The 13,443-nt window shown below is 38.4% G+C and overlaps 1 protein-coding gene across 1 annotated transcript; it reads left to right on the top strand.

Annotated features, from left to right (window-relative positions):
• Positions 1–523: 523 nt before the first annotated feature.
• On the top strand, positions 524–12,078 carry dnajc5ga (DnaJ (Hsp40) homolog, subfamily C, member 5 gamma a). The gene is made up of 7 exons (XM_083933631.1): positions 524–653; positions 6,856–6,983; positions 8,781–8,994; positions 9,680–9,836; positions 10,534–10,712; positions 11,398–11,435; positions 11,590–12,078. The coding sequence occupies exons 2-5, from the start codon at positions 6,865–6,867 to the stop codon at positions 10,707–10,709; spliced, it is 666 nt and encodes a 221-aa protein (XP_083789757.1). The 5' UTR covers positions 524–653; positions 6,856–6,864; the 3' UTR covers positions 10,710–10,712; positions 11,398–11,435; positions 11,590–12,078.
• The last annotated feature ends 1,365 nt before the right edge of the window (positions 12,079–13,443 follow it).

Raw genomic sequence — 13,443 nt, 5'->3', positions numbered from 1 at the left:
CGATTACAAGAACAAATAAATATATCATTAAGTTCGGAGTGCTGAGATGTTCAAGGATGCACCTAATGGCTCTTAACTCTGCACTTTCATGTTATTGTCTGCTATTTGCAGAGTTGGTGCGTTTCTGTTTGTATCATTTTGTTTAATCTTATATTTCTATTTATAGACACAGAGTACTTTCATCTTGATTGTACTCTAATGTGCAGCTTTTGGTGCATACCTCATTTAAAACAGTAATTGCATATAGTATTACAATATTAATAATGCCCTTCTTTTCATCTGTATTCTTCAGCGTATCAGCTCCTTGATGATTAATGTGTGAAATAAATACGCATCTGATGTTTATTAATAACTTTACGTAGTTAAAGGTCGTTTTTTGGAGGAAACCCTGAAAGCAGCATCATGTCCCGTCCTCATATCCTGGAAGGAGGAATCAGCCAATCAGCAGCGCGCGTCCACTCCGGGAATCAGCCAATCAACAGCGCGCGTCCTCTCGCACGGAGAACCATACACGAAGAGGCGACCCGGCGGCCGCAGCGAGCAGGCTTTCCGGTCTGATATGAGCCTTTAATTGAGAGTTAAGACATTTAACCGGATGCCTCTATGATCCAGCTAACCTTACAGCGATATATACAGTGTTCAGTTTACACAAGGTAAGACATTTAAGCAGCACTCCATCACATAGCATGAGGTTAGCTAACCGCGGATAGCTGTCATGCTCACGTACGTCAAACTCCATTCAAAAAACTGTCATTTTAAGGTTGAGTTGCATCTTCAACAACGGTAGCATACCATGAGAACCGTGAAACTACAACACTGCTCTAAACGTCTTATAAAGCCTTAGTTCGGTCTTGTTTCAAAACATCATATACAAACGTGTGTAAAGAGTGTAAAATACACAAAATTGGAGGGCGGTGGCAGCGATTATTTGTGCACGACTGGTAGTTGGGATTTGGTACTTTTGATGAGATAAATACTGCAAGCATGCGTTTGGTGCACGCCGAATTGTAGCTTATGCACATAACTCATGTAGCCATATCATACAACGTTATTACTGTAATGCATATTACACATACGCGTACGGAAACATTAAATTGCAAGATTTTTAAATAGAGGTTGGTTTATCTTTGTCTTCACGCTACAGCGCTGCCGGGGCCACTGTTTGGCTAGCGGGTAGCCTAAAATAACGGGCCATGAGTACTATCTGACATTTTTAGACATTATTCATTAAGTCTTGTCTGCAACACTTATTTATGAATGGCATGGTTGTAACATAGAAAGTAGTTCTCCATGTGCAGGGAGATTAGCAGAGGATTAGGGCTCCACAAGGACAAACAGACGACAATCACGCGGCATTCCTTCTTCCGTTATCCCCCAAAACACCAGCCCCATTCTCCCCACCCAGACCACAACAACTTCATCAAGTCACCTGTCTCTGAAGTAGTGTTTTGTTTAGTTAGTATGGAGATAAAAAACCCAAAGTAATGTCACTCAAACTTAAGGAAAACCACAGCATTGTCCCAACATCTCACCTGTAGTAGTAGGGGCTGAAGTACTTCAATATTAATTCTGCAGTGCAGAGGGACTGTAAGCAACAACAATAAAAGTACTATTTATGCAGAATGGCCCACTTTAGAATGACATGGATTATAATTGTTGATGCATTATTGTGTTCATCACTTTAATGTCTCAGCTAGTAAAGGATGGCGCTAATAATACTTACAAACTGTATTTATTTAGCAGCTTTCATAACATAAAATGCAGCTCAGAGTGTTATACAAAAAAACACAGCAAAAAGCAAGAAATAATAAATCATTGCATCATAAATAGATCAAATGAGAATGATATTTGTAAAAAACAACAACTTGTTAGTAGTATGGGGACTATTGAATAACAATAAAGGTGGCAATAAACAAATAAAAAGGGGAAATTAATAAAAAGCAATGTTATAAGAATATGTCTTAAGCTGTTTCTGTCAACATCATTTTAATCGTGTGTGTATATGGAAATGTTTTGACACTGCCCATTATACCTGATGAAGGTCGGAAAGAAAGATTTCTAACTAAGTGGACAGTGTGCAGGACTGTTTCTCACTGTTTTTTTTTTTTAATTTTTACAAAATCCTACACTGTAGTGGAGTAAAATATAATTTTTTGCTAAATAAACATGTGGTAATGGTAATACATAAGTAAAGTTCAAGTAAGTCAAGTTCTCTATTGCAGGTTGTATGTGTTTAAATTCAATTATGGAAATGAGAATTGTATGCCCTGATTTGCTGCCTTCACTAACTTCTGTCAATCAGATAATTTAAGTTATAAACGGCTCTGTTACCCTGCTGTAAAGATTAAGTTGTGATTTTCTGTTTCTCATTCCAAAGAATAAAATAAAAAAAGCCAGAGGCCCATCTCAGGAGGACATTGACATCAAAACCTGTAGATTGTGTATAAACTGAGTATTTTACAGCAGGTTTGAGTTTTTATTCTCAGCATGGCATCATGTTTGTAAAAGTAATCAGCATGCTGATGCACATGGCGTGGGGTTGTTAAACCTGTCTTTTCTGATGTCGTAATCAGCTCAAAGCCTTGTTATCCACCACACATTTGCAGATTGAATGCGCAGAGATCAGCACCGTTGTGTTTCATATTTTCATCTCACCACCTTTGACCATAAATAGATGCTGCATTACAGTTAAGAGTCAAGGTTGGGGGTTACAGTCTGCTAGTAATAGAGGCAGGATTTGTACACGCTTGGAAGGCCTAACTCTATCCATGGTATTCATTAAAAACTTTATAAATGCTCCTTTTTATATAAGAAATCCACTGATTTGTAAGTAAAGTAATTAGCCAATGCAACTTTTTAATTATACTATTAAAAGTGTAAATATGTTGTCATGTAGTCTCACTAATCCATACTGGATTATAGAGCCGGGAGTTGTTTTTTTAAGAATTGTGACCAAGGTACATACTAAGTGATACATTTAACAACATCTATATATCAGTTCCTAAATGATCTCAAACATTATATTTTGCATTTCTGCTCTGCAATTTCTTGTTGCTTATCATCCACTCATACCCAGAGATTAAAGTATATCTACAATAATTTATTGCTCTAGCTTTACATCTGAAATCCTTGAAAATGCTTGAATTGTAATGTTGTGTTTTCAAGGTTTGAAAAGTGCTTGCATTTTAGAGAATGTGCATTTCTTTCACGACAAATAGCAATAGGGTAGAAATATAATTCAATTTCTTATTCTTCTCGTTTAATGAAACAATTTCAATAGTTTGTAGCATAATACTGTCTCTTTTAACGCTAAAAAAAAAGAAGTGAAATATTTATTTTCAATATCTATGTTTTCATAGAAATATGTAACTGTAAGGTGCTGGAAAAGCTTGAATTTGACCTCAGAAAATGTGTACGAACCCTGATCTTTTGAGCTGAGACACAAAAAAGGGGTTTTTATCGATGTAAACCTGTGTAAATAACAGTCATTTATTTTCAACATTTATGTTTTTAACATTAAAGCGACGCTTGTTTGCTTCAGTGTCACTTGACTCTCTGAAGGGACTTTTATAATGAGAGGAGGCGGCAGAGGGGATGAGGTTTTGATCACGGAGGTAGTGGTTTGAAGCGGTTCTCACCCAAGTGAACGCACAGATTTCTGTTCTGCTGCCCAGAGTTCACCGTGCTTATGGCGGTAACGCTTTGCTTTTTGGGGAAACGTAGGTAGGCGGTATTTACGTGGTGGTATGAAACAAGGATCCCAAATAAATGCTCATGAATTGATTGTGATAAACTGTCTGGCAGAGCTATTTTATAAGGATTTTTTCAGCCGCTTGGCCTCGACTGTTGTGATCACATAGTTAAGATGTCACACGCCTTTTTGAGAAAGCTGCGGTTATTTTTAACAATAGAGAGAGCTATTTTAAGTCTATCTTAAGAGTTGCTGTCTTCACTGAGAAATACTTTTCTCGCGGTTGCCCCTCATTCCTCACACGATTTATCTCATTTGTGGATTTTGACAAGCTCCATTGTCTCCAGCAATAAAGAATATCTGGTTGCGCTGGCACACAAACGTTCTGCTCTAATAATAGCCTTTTAAAATGGTAATTAAATACGTCTAAATATGGCGATGAGTAGTAGAATAAGTTGTTTTGTTTCTACGCACAGAAATGTGTGCTAAATGTATTTATATAGTAATTTCCTTTACTAATAGAGGTCTCTTTTTTATTTAAAAAAATAGTGATGTTGATAAACTGGCTAAATATTTCTTCTTATAAGCATTTCTTTTTGATGTCACGGACACATTATTCATTCTAAGACTGAAGTGATGTCGAACAAATATCTTAAGTGCATTGGCGAGGGTCCATTTGTGACCACCGTTCTTCTTTTGCTAATGCGGTTTTCCGTTTTTTTCTTGGATTTGTGCGACTATGTGTGATTTAGCAAGCTTTAAGTTTGAGCATGATGTTGTCATTTCTAAATAGAGAAAATTATAAAACATTTATGCAGAAACCGATTTAGTTCTTTTTTAGAATATACCAAACATCAATTTATAAATGAATCTTTGTAATGCAAACATTAAACTTCATTATTTTCAGCATTTGTCTACCAGCTGACATCCTTCCAGCTAAAAAATCATGCTGAATGATAGTGGCTAAAGTTAGACAAGAGTGTGGACTTTACGAAACAAAAGACTCCTCTGTGTGTCTCTAGTTTCAGAGGCTGTACTGGGGCTTCATTTCCATACCGCCGGCCCTGTTAACGGGATAAATGAGCACCATTTGCATACATACAGAGACGTTTATTTTAAAAGTCTGCACCACAACAACTGCAGTTATCTAATTAACCTAAAAGACTCCATCGATCACTCCAGCATGAGTTGCAGGGTGGCAGATTGATCAGTGCAGACTTTTATTGCCTGGTGGTCTTGAAGGTTTATTGTGTAAAGCCTCCCGTGTGGAACTACTCTCTCCAAGTCCTGACAGACTGGTCCCTCGGTTTGTGCAGCCTGTTTGGAAAATTTGGAGTATTTACATCAGATTTCTTGGCTTCAGCAGTCATGCCATCTGGGCCCCGCAGCGTGTCCATCTTTGTGAAAAATATTGTCCTTTTGGTTTGATCTCATCTTTGCTGGGTTTATTCCAATCAAGAGCCTGAGCAGATATGTGTTTTATTCCGTGCACACAGATGCTTTTGTAGGATGTAGTTGATTCATAGCTGCTGCTAGGGCTGCAGATAATCATTATTTTCATTCTGAATTCATCTGAAGATTATTTACTCTATTAAAGGTTCTCTGTGTAACTAACACCGGGGGCAGTTAGTGAACTGCAGTCAGCATCCTGTCGCTCACGCCTGCGTGCTCATTCGGTCTGGATCAATGCTCATATTCTACTATTTCCTCTCTTAATAACGTGAATAATGAGTTTACATTTTGACAAAGAGAGAAGATTGCTTTATAATGGTTGGCTGAAATAACAAAAGCTTTGTTCACACACTTCCTAGCATTAGCTGGGGATTTGTAATAATTAAAAGGGTCATCTGAGTTTTTATTCCTGTGCAAATCTATCCACTTTATAACATCTAAAGTAAACTGTATGCCAGAAAACATGTCTGATAATATTACTCCTGTGTGAATACACATCCAAGTAGTCATATTTTATTCATCCCCATATTTATTTCTTTAGTTTCACCCTGGATTTCCTGCTTTATGCTCTACATTTAACTCTAATGGACTCAGCAGTGGGAATGCTTCCTGAGGCCTGATTTAAAGCTGCTGTACAGAACCCTTCCCTCAGTCTGTCTTTGCTCTATCATCCCATATATTACTGTATCAAACACAGTAAAATAGATCTGCTGTTTAGTTTGGTGTGTGTGTGTGTGTGTGTGTGTGTGTGTCTAGCCTCAGTGTGACCAGGACGTTGGCCCTCTCTGACATGGACTTGGACGGGTAATCTGTGAGATCAGCAAAATGTAATCTTCTTTAGTCAACGACCCGGACAGCATTATTTGTGAGGCTGAGTAAGAGTTGGCAAGTGTGTGCGTGATTGTACAGTAGCCATAGTTTAATAGAAATCCCCTTTTGTATACTGTAATTATGACGCACTAATTCCAAACTTTACTGTAGGTCATTACCGGTACCTCTAGTTATGAAACTATATATATTTCATTAGAAACCTGCTCCTCTACTCCTGCAGTGGGAATTGGTGTATATGGGAATTAACATTGTAATCCTGGTGTTTGTTAACAGGAGGAGGGATAGGAAGAAGTCTACCTCATATCTTGTTTCTTATTATTTTAATATTTTTATTCCTACTGTGAAAGAATCTACACCTTGGGAAAGGACCAGTGACTGTTATGTTATGTCATAATTACAATTGTTGCAGGAGCTGAACTTTCTTTCTTTCTTTAAAAAAAAAGGTAATATGGTAATAATAGTAATATCTGGCCTGTGTAAGAATGTCTGATGTCTGGGTTTTATCTTGGCCGGACTTACTACCAGATATATATATATATATATAAAAATATAAAAAGTTTATTGTGTTATATTAACAGATTTGCTCTGTTGTAGTCATTATAAACACCAGATACTTCTCACCAAATGTTAGTTGATATATTTCTTATGTGAATACATTCTCACAATGTACATTTGTGAAACCCCCTCTGTCTAAATACTTGATGTATTATACAATTATACACAAGTTCAGCTGCTCAAAGTATTTGGCTGTTAAACTTGGACTTTGCTAAATCTTGCAACATTGCGATAAGCTGCAATATTTGATCTTTAATCCCTCTGCAACAGTAAATCTGAGGATTCTCATGAGTGATGTGTAATTTCTTTTCTCCTGATAATAACAGAGGTGAGCCATGGCTGAACCGAACCCCTCCCGCCCCCAAAGGAAGATGTCCACCGCTGGGGAGAGCGTGTACAAGGTGCTAGGGCTGGAGAAAGGAGCGACTGCAGAGGACATCAAGAAGGCATACAGGTACTACAGTCTGAACATGCAGTAATGTGAATTATTACTCCAGTTAAGATGTGTCTTCAGAAAGGATTAGTTTGTCCACAGTAGACAGGCTAACCACACTGTAATTATTACTTTAGGCATTTCCTAAATCCTTTGCTTCAATTTGTGTAATCCTGTTCCCGATTGTGTTGGCAAATTCTCCCTCCTAAGTGGTGAGATTACGCAGAGACATTCCTCCAACACTCATATTGCTAAAGAGCATATTTCTGTTTGTGGAAGTGCAGACAAGCTGACACGAAAGCACATACAAATTATTGGATGAGTGTATTTTCTCTATTAAAGGAGACATCAATTCAAATTTAATTGAATTAAAGGAGACATTATGCTAATTTTCAGGTTTCATTTACATGCTGTAATGTTCAAAAACACATTTTCTTGAATATACCTGTATTCACCCTCTGTCTGAAATACTATAATTTATTTATTATGTTATATTATACTACACTATGTTCTACTGCATAACTACTTTACTACAGTGATTCAGGGTTGCTCAAAAGCACCGTATTATTGCATCTAATGTTTCATACGGTGTTTAGATTGATGCACGTAACTCGGAACCAAAATTCACAAGCGTGAGTTCTGCCCAGAAACGTTTAGCTGTCGGCTGTTCACAACATGTACTGAGGTTGGCACAACAACCTAATTGGTCACACTTTGACGAGTGTAAAACGTTGCACCTGGAAGACCCGCCTACAGGTTCTCAGTCAGCTTCAGCATCCACGGACAGAGAGAGTTGTGTGTAAGATGAGGGCGGTGTGTCGCCGTTGCTTCACCCAAACCCATCCAACATGCTAACAAACACTCAACAGCAGCACCTAACGCCTTATCCCCGCTGCTCTCTGCAGTCTTTAGACGGAGCTTGTTAAATGCCCTCTTTGTTTCTCTCGCCACCATGGCTGCTAAATTAACTCTGAATTGATTTCATTATGAAGATATTTAACATTCAATACACACACAGTGATGTGTAAAACAAGAAGGGCCTAGCCTCGTGAAGAAGAACGCACAAAGTGAACATTATGGTTGGCTTGTTAATAGTGTGATATTGCAATACTGTGGTTATTGCGACAGCCCTAGCTGCAACATACGATTGTTTTTCATTATCATTAAAATCTGTCGATTATTTTCTAGATGAATCGATTAAGTACAAATCACAGATTAATATGATACACAACATAAAAGCATGAACTCTCCATGTTTGATAGGCTGAAAGTAGCATTTTTTTTAGTCATTTTTGCATGAATAATTTAATCAGTTATCAACATAGTTTGTGGTTATATTTCTGTTGTTGTCTAATCGTTGCAGCTCTAATATTCTATTAATCACACCACTGTCACTTTACCTTGTAATTTTGTCTTTAATTACTGTGGTGTAGTTTCTATTTTGACTTACTTTACTTTTAAGTACCGCTTATGTATTTCACTTTTCGTTTAAACTGTACTTATGTCTGTCTTTGTACTGCTGCAACACCAGATGTTGAGTTGTCACCTAATCAATTTCAATACTACAGTTACACATTGACTTATTTATTTATTTTAACTTACTATATATGGCTGTCATTGTAACGTTATAACCTTGACGTTTGTTACATGTCACATAGTGTGTTTTTATTTGTGTTTTGACTCTTATTTTAATAGACAGACTGTAAAATGACTTATTATGAGCCATCCATTAACAAACTGAAGATAGAAATATCCTAAAAACTAAACATTTTTCCCTGCTTCATTTTTGCGTTATTTCATTGTTCTCTTCTCCTGTCAGGAAACTAGCATTGAAGTACCACCCTGATAAGAACCCAGACAACCCGGAGGCAGCGGAGAAGTTTAAGGAGATTAACAACGCCAACTCCATTTTAAATGATGAAACCAAGAGGAAGATCTATGACGAGTATGGCTCCATGGGCCTGTACGTGTCTGAACAGTTCGGAGAGGAGAGCGTCAAATATTACTTCCTCATGTCCAAATGGTGGTTTAAGGTTTGTGCTTTGTTTTTGTTAACAATCAATATGGATTTTAAAGTCACTACTTGTGACTATTTTGAGGTGTTGTTTCAATAGAGTCACTTTAGTTAATTCAAGATTCAAGAAGCTTTATTTATCCCGAGGGAAATTATTGTGCAACAGTTTCAATACAAAGATGGGAAAGGATCAGAGTAACAATAAGCATAAAAACATAATCAAATCAAAGTAAAGCTAACCTAAAATAAATCAAACAATAACTAAATGTGACAGTGCAACGGACATTGTGGTTAAACATAGGTATATACAATATACAACAATACGCACTGTGCAGTTTAGCAGCATATTGAAATAAAATAAGTACAAACTAAATAAGTGATAAGGAGCGATAAGTTATAACAGTGTTAAAAATGTAGCAGCATTTCCTACTGAACTAAGTTACAGTAAAAGGGCCTTTAAGGGCCTTTTTGTATGGAGCCAGTGTGATATTAATCAGTGCTACAGTAGAAACTATTGTTTAGGAAATCCTTGACACAATATACTTTTCTTTTTGCAAAACCGTAAATTTACAATTGAATTTATAAAACTATAGTTTGAATCTGTTTCAGAGGATTAAATAAACGTCATAATTTGAATTGCTCCAGCGTTTATAATTGGGAGATAAAGGCAGTTCACTTGTTGTTCTTTTTGTTGTTTCCTGCAGGGTCTGGTACTGTGCTGCACAATGTTCACCTGCTGCTGCTGTTGCTGCTGCTGTTGTTTCTGCTGCGGGAAGTGTAAACCACCTGACGACGATGAACACTACCAGTACGTTGACCCTGAAGACCTGGAGGCCCAAATCAAAGCAGAGCAGGATGGAGGTGAGTGGGCGTCTTACATAGTTACGGGTCAGGCTCTCAGGAATGCTCTTCCTTGATTTTAGTTTGTTTGTTTTTTCTATAGGATGATGCACACTTTATTGCATCATTCTGCTTTGTGATTGACTACTACTACTAAAAAAAAAGTTATTTCAGTCACTGCTGGAGAGGGTTAGAGTCGGAGGTTAATGTACGAAAAGTTAAGCATTTCAGTTGTGGAGATGTTGCCACAGCTCAAGGAAAGGAAGGACAAATGTGCTTCTGGCTGTTAGAATAAGACTATAATCTTGGTATTTAATAACTCGATGTCTTCCTCCCTTCAGGCACCTAATGGAGTTCAGAGTGTTGAAGTGCTGAAAGCTTTAGATCTGTCTGTTGTTTGTTGCTCTTGTTCTTCCATTTGTTTCTCTGGATTATAAATAAGAACACCAATATAGGAATCTAGTTTTTCTCCTTCTGTGCCAGTTGCTCCACATGCTGTTATTTCTTCTTTTTAAAAGTTGCATATTCTAGCTTTAAATCCAACACCAGTAATCCTGACTAACTTGATGTCTGTTAAAGTTGAAACGGCATATGTCGTAAACTCTTGTGTTGAGGGTAAAACCTTCACCAACCCCAAAAGTTTTCAGGAACTTAAGTTTAGAGAATTTAACATGCTCTCACGCTGCAGGATTTGTGTTTTCATGCTCCAATCCAACAGGTTACACAGTAATCATAGGCCAGCCCAAATCTAATCTGGGTCCAGAAAGCCCAGAAGGCCAGAGTCAAACCATCCCCCTACCAATGCCCTTGCCTCCACCTGAGCCCCAGTCGCAGACTTCAGCCAGTCCAGCGGGGGAAGAAAACCCCGGAGAGACCCTACCAGAGTCGAAATGACTCGTAAGAGCCTCCTCGTCTAATTCATGTCACGTCGTCGTTCATCCTGTGTTGCTCATCCATGCTTGTCAGCCGTCTGTCTGGCTGTACGTGTCTCACTGCTGCTGCTTCACTCATCCATAACAAAACTGCCTGTGCTGCCCAATCACCACCGCACTGTTACACTCATCACATCACTCCAATCATCTTGTACCTGTATGCTGTTTCCATATGCTTAATGTCAATGTTGCATTAAGTCACTGTACTGCCAGAAAACAAGCATGTTTGAATGAATTCCTGTAGATTTATTCTGTATGTTGTAAGGCATCATCTTTTACTTGAGTGTTTGATATTTAGACGGTGTGTGTTACAACGGTGATGAAATTTTAAGCTTTCATCATGTAGAGCCTGAAGAAGCCTGTGACATTGGTTATTATATTAGTTTTATAGTTCATTCGTAAGAGGATTAATGCAAAAATGAACAGTTTCTTTGCACTGTAAAAACAGAGCGTGTTGTCTAATATGCATCTGTCTGCATAACCAAACATGATTTAATTAATTTACTGTTTTTTTTCTGCCAAATTACAGTTTAACATTTTTGTTGTGTTTATTAAAAATATTCACGTTTTCACAGTTTTTCAATGAGAAATTTGTTGTAATGGAGTGTATGATAAAAGGGTAACGTGGGTACCTTCCTCTCCTCCCACAGGAAAGTGATGGCGCATGAGCCTCAACTAGCGGAAGCAGGTATGTACACATTGTTTTTAATTTGCCCATCACACAGGTAGGAGAAGCTCCATGAACAACAGTTTTTGTTATATAATTTGTATGTGTGTCAGTCTTTTTGCGTTTTAATAAAGTGATGTTGAATCTCAGTTTGACTTCCACTTCTCTCTCGCAGCCTCTCGAGCCCCAACTATAATCCAGAGATCAACCAGCCCAGAGCCACCAGCCAGCCCAGGCCCGCACCTCAATCCTGACCCCTCAACCCACCTGATCTACCCACTGGACAACTGTAAGGTGGGCACTTAAATGCTCTTGGCCCCCGCTATGGAACTCCAGTGATGGAGGAGTATTCATGCCAATTTAACTACTAGCTGAAACCTTTACCGAAAATATTAGTCCCCTTTCTCCTTCCAGCTTGGCACATAGATGTGATCTTGCCAACTGTTTCAGTCACTCAACACACCTGGACTCCTCACTAATCTGTTCTCTACCCATTGCAACCAGTAAGGATGTGACACTGGGCTGGAAGATGGCAAACACAAGGAGATACGAAGGCAAATTAAATCACGGAAAGGGGATCCTCATTATTTTTCCACTATCCAGATAAGGACTGGACTTATCCAACCAGTTCCCTCATTTTGGACTCCGTTCATGACCAACAGGAGAACCTTTTTTTTTTTTTTTTTTTTTTTTCACTTCTCACCTTTTACGTGTTTTGGAAAAAACTCCAGTGGGGAATCGGATGCCACTTGTGACGTGTACACGTCATCAGAAGCCAGCAGCACGATCATGTGGGTGTGGAGGACCATTTTTTGTTTCCTCTACCTTCAGTCTCCTTTTATCAAACAATTGCATCCAGTTAAATGTTGCATTAACACTCTCTTAACATCCATCCTGGTGAACAAGCTCTTGATGTCAAGTATGGTGATTCAAAATGTTTCGAAAAAGAACTAACAGGCTACTACATTTCACATGAATGCAAAAGTGTGAACAGTAGGAAGAGTAGATGTGACGCAGCAGAAGTGACGTTAAATGTCTGAGCCAAAACCTGAAGATTTAGAGCATGGATCCGGAGTAGAGTCAGGCTTTCCTCCCCATCGTGCATGCATTTTTTTTCCCCTCGGATGCATGCCCCCCCACCCCCAACTGTACAGCACCGCAACACAGTGCACAACCCGAACCACAAAACATGTAAGAACTGCCTAGTTTAATCTTACAGACATTCAAACTCTGGTTCCACTTGTTCCAGCCTGTGTCATCTAAAATGGCTAAAAAATACAACCCCCGGCTTCATTTCTTGCCTAAAATGGACAGTGACAGATGCCATACCATAGAGGAGAAAACACATTTTTATTTAATTATGTTTTGTCGGATCATTCTTGTGTTGCAGTAAGACTACTTGGTAGACCAAAGCCAACAGCTCCATGTAGCCAGCTAACCCATGATAACGAAACACCCCTTTTGCTCTGTAAGCCACAGCTCAGTTTGTCAAAGTTGTTTGTATAATATGCATTTGGGTCTATGCAGCTTGGGAAGCGGGTCCGTTGCCATTTCAGATGGTTATCTCTTATTTTACCTCTCACTTCCAGAACAACAGAAACCATCAACTTTTAAGTCACTTGATTATCTATATACTCAGGTCCAGATTCACTAAGACTGCATTGCAAGGGCAATCTTGTGATTTTATTACACCTCAGTTACATGACGGCATTTTCAGTTTTAATTGAATTCAAATAATGTTCTGTAGATTCATTTGTGGCCCTTGGAAAAGAGCCCTGAGTGAACAATCAACGCTATTCACGGCAGATGTCAGGCACTCTTGTTGTCATAGGAGGATTATCCCTTAAGTTGCGCATCTTTGCACCATAATTCTCCTTTTTCACAGTTCTGTCTTGAAAGCCCTCTCCCCTGCCTGACGTGACAGTGATGTGCCTTGAACAATAGTTGCAGCAGAGTATTTTGTAGCTGTTGGTGTCTTGTTTAGCATGAAACTGTAAATATAGCATGGGGGAAAATAATCAGATAAACA

This window comes from Echiichthys vipera (genome assembly GCF_963691815.1).
Source record: "Echiichthys vipera genome assembly, chromosome: 19".
Taxonomy (NCBI): domain Eukaryota; kingdom Metazoa; phylum Chordata; class Actinopteri; order Perciformes; family Trachinidae; genus Echiichthys; species Echiichthys vipera.
This window is presented reverse-complemented; position numbering and strand designations above follow the sequence as displayed.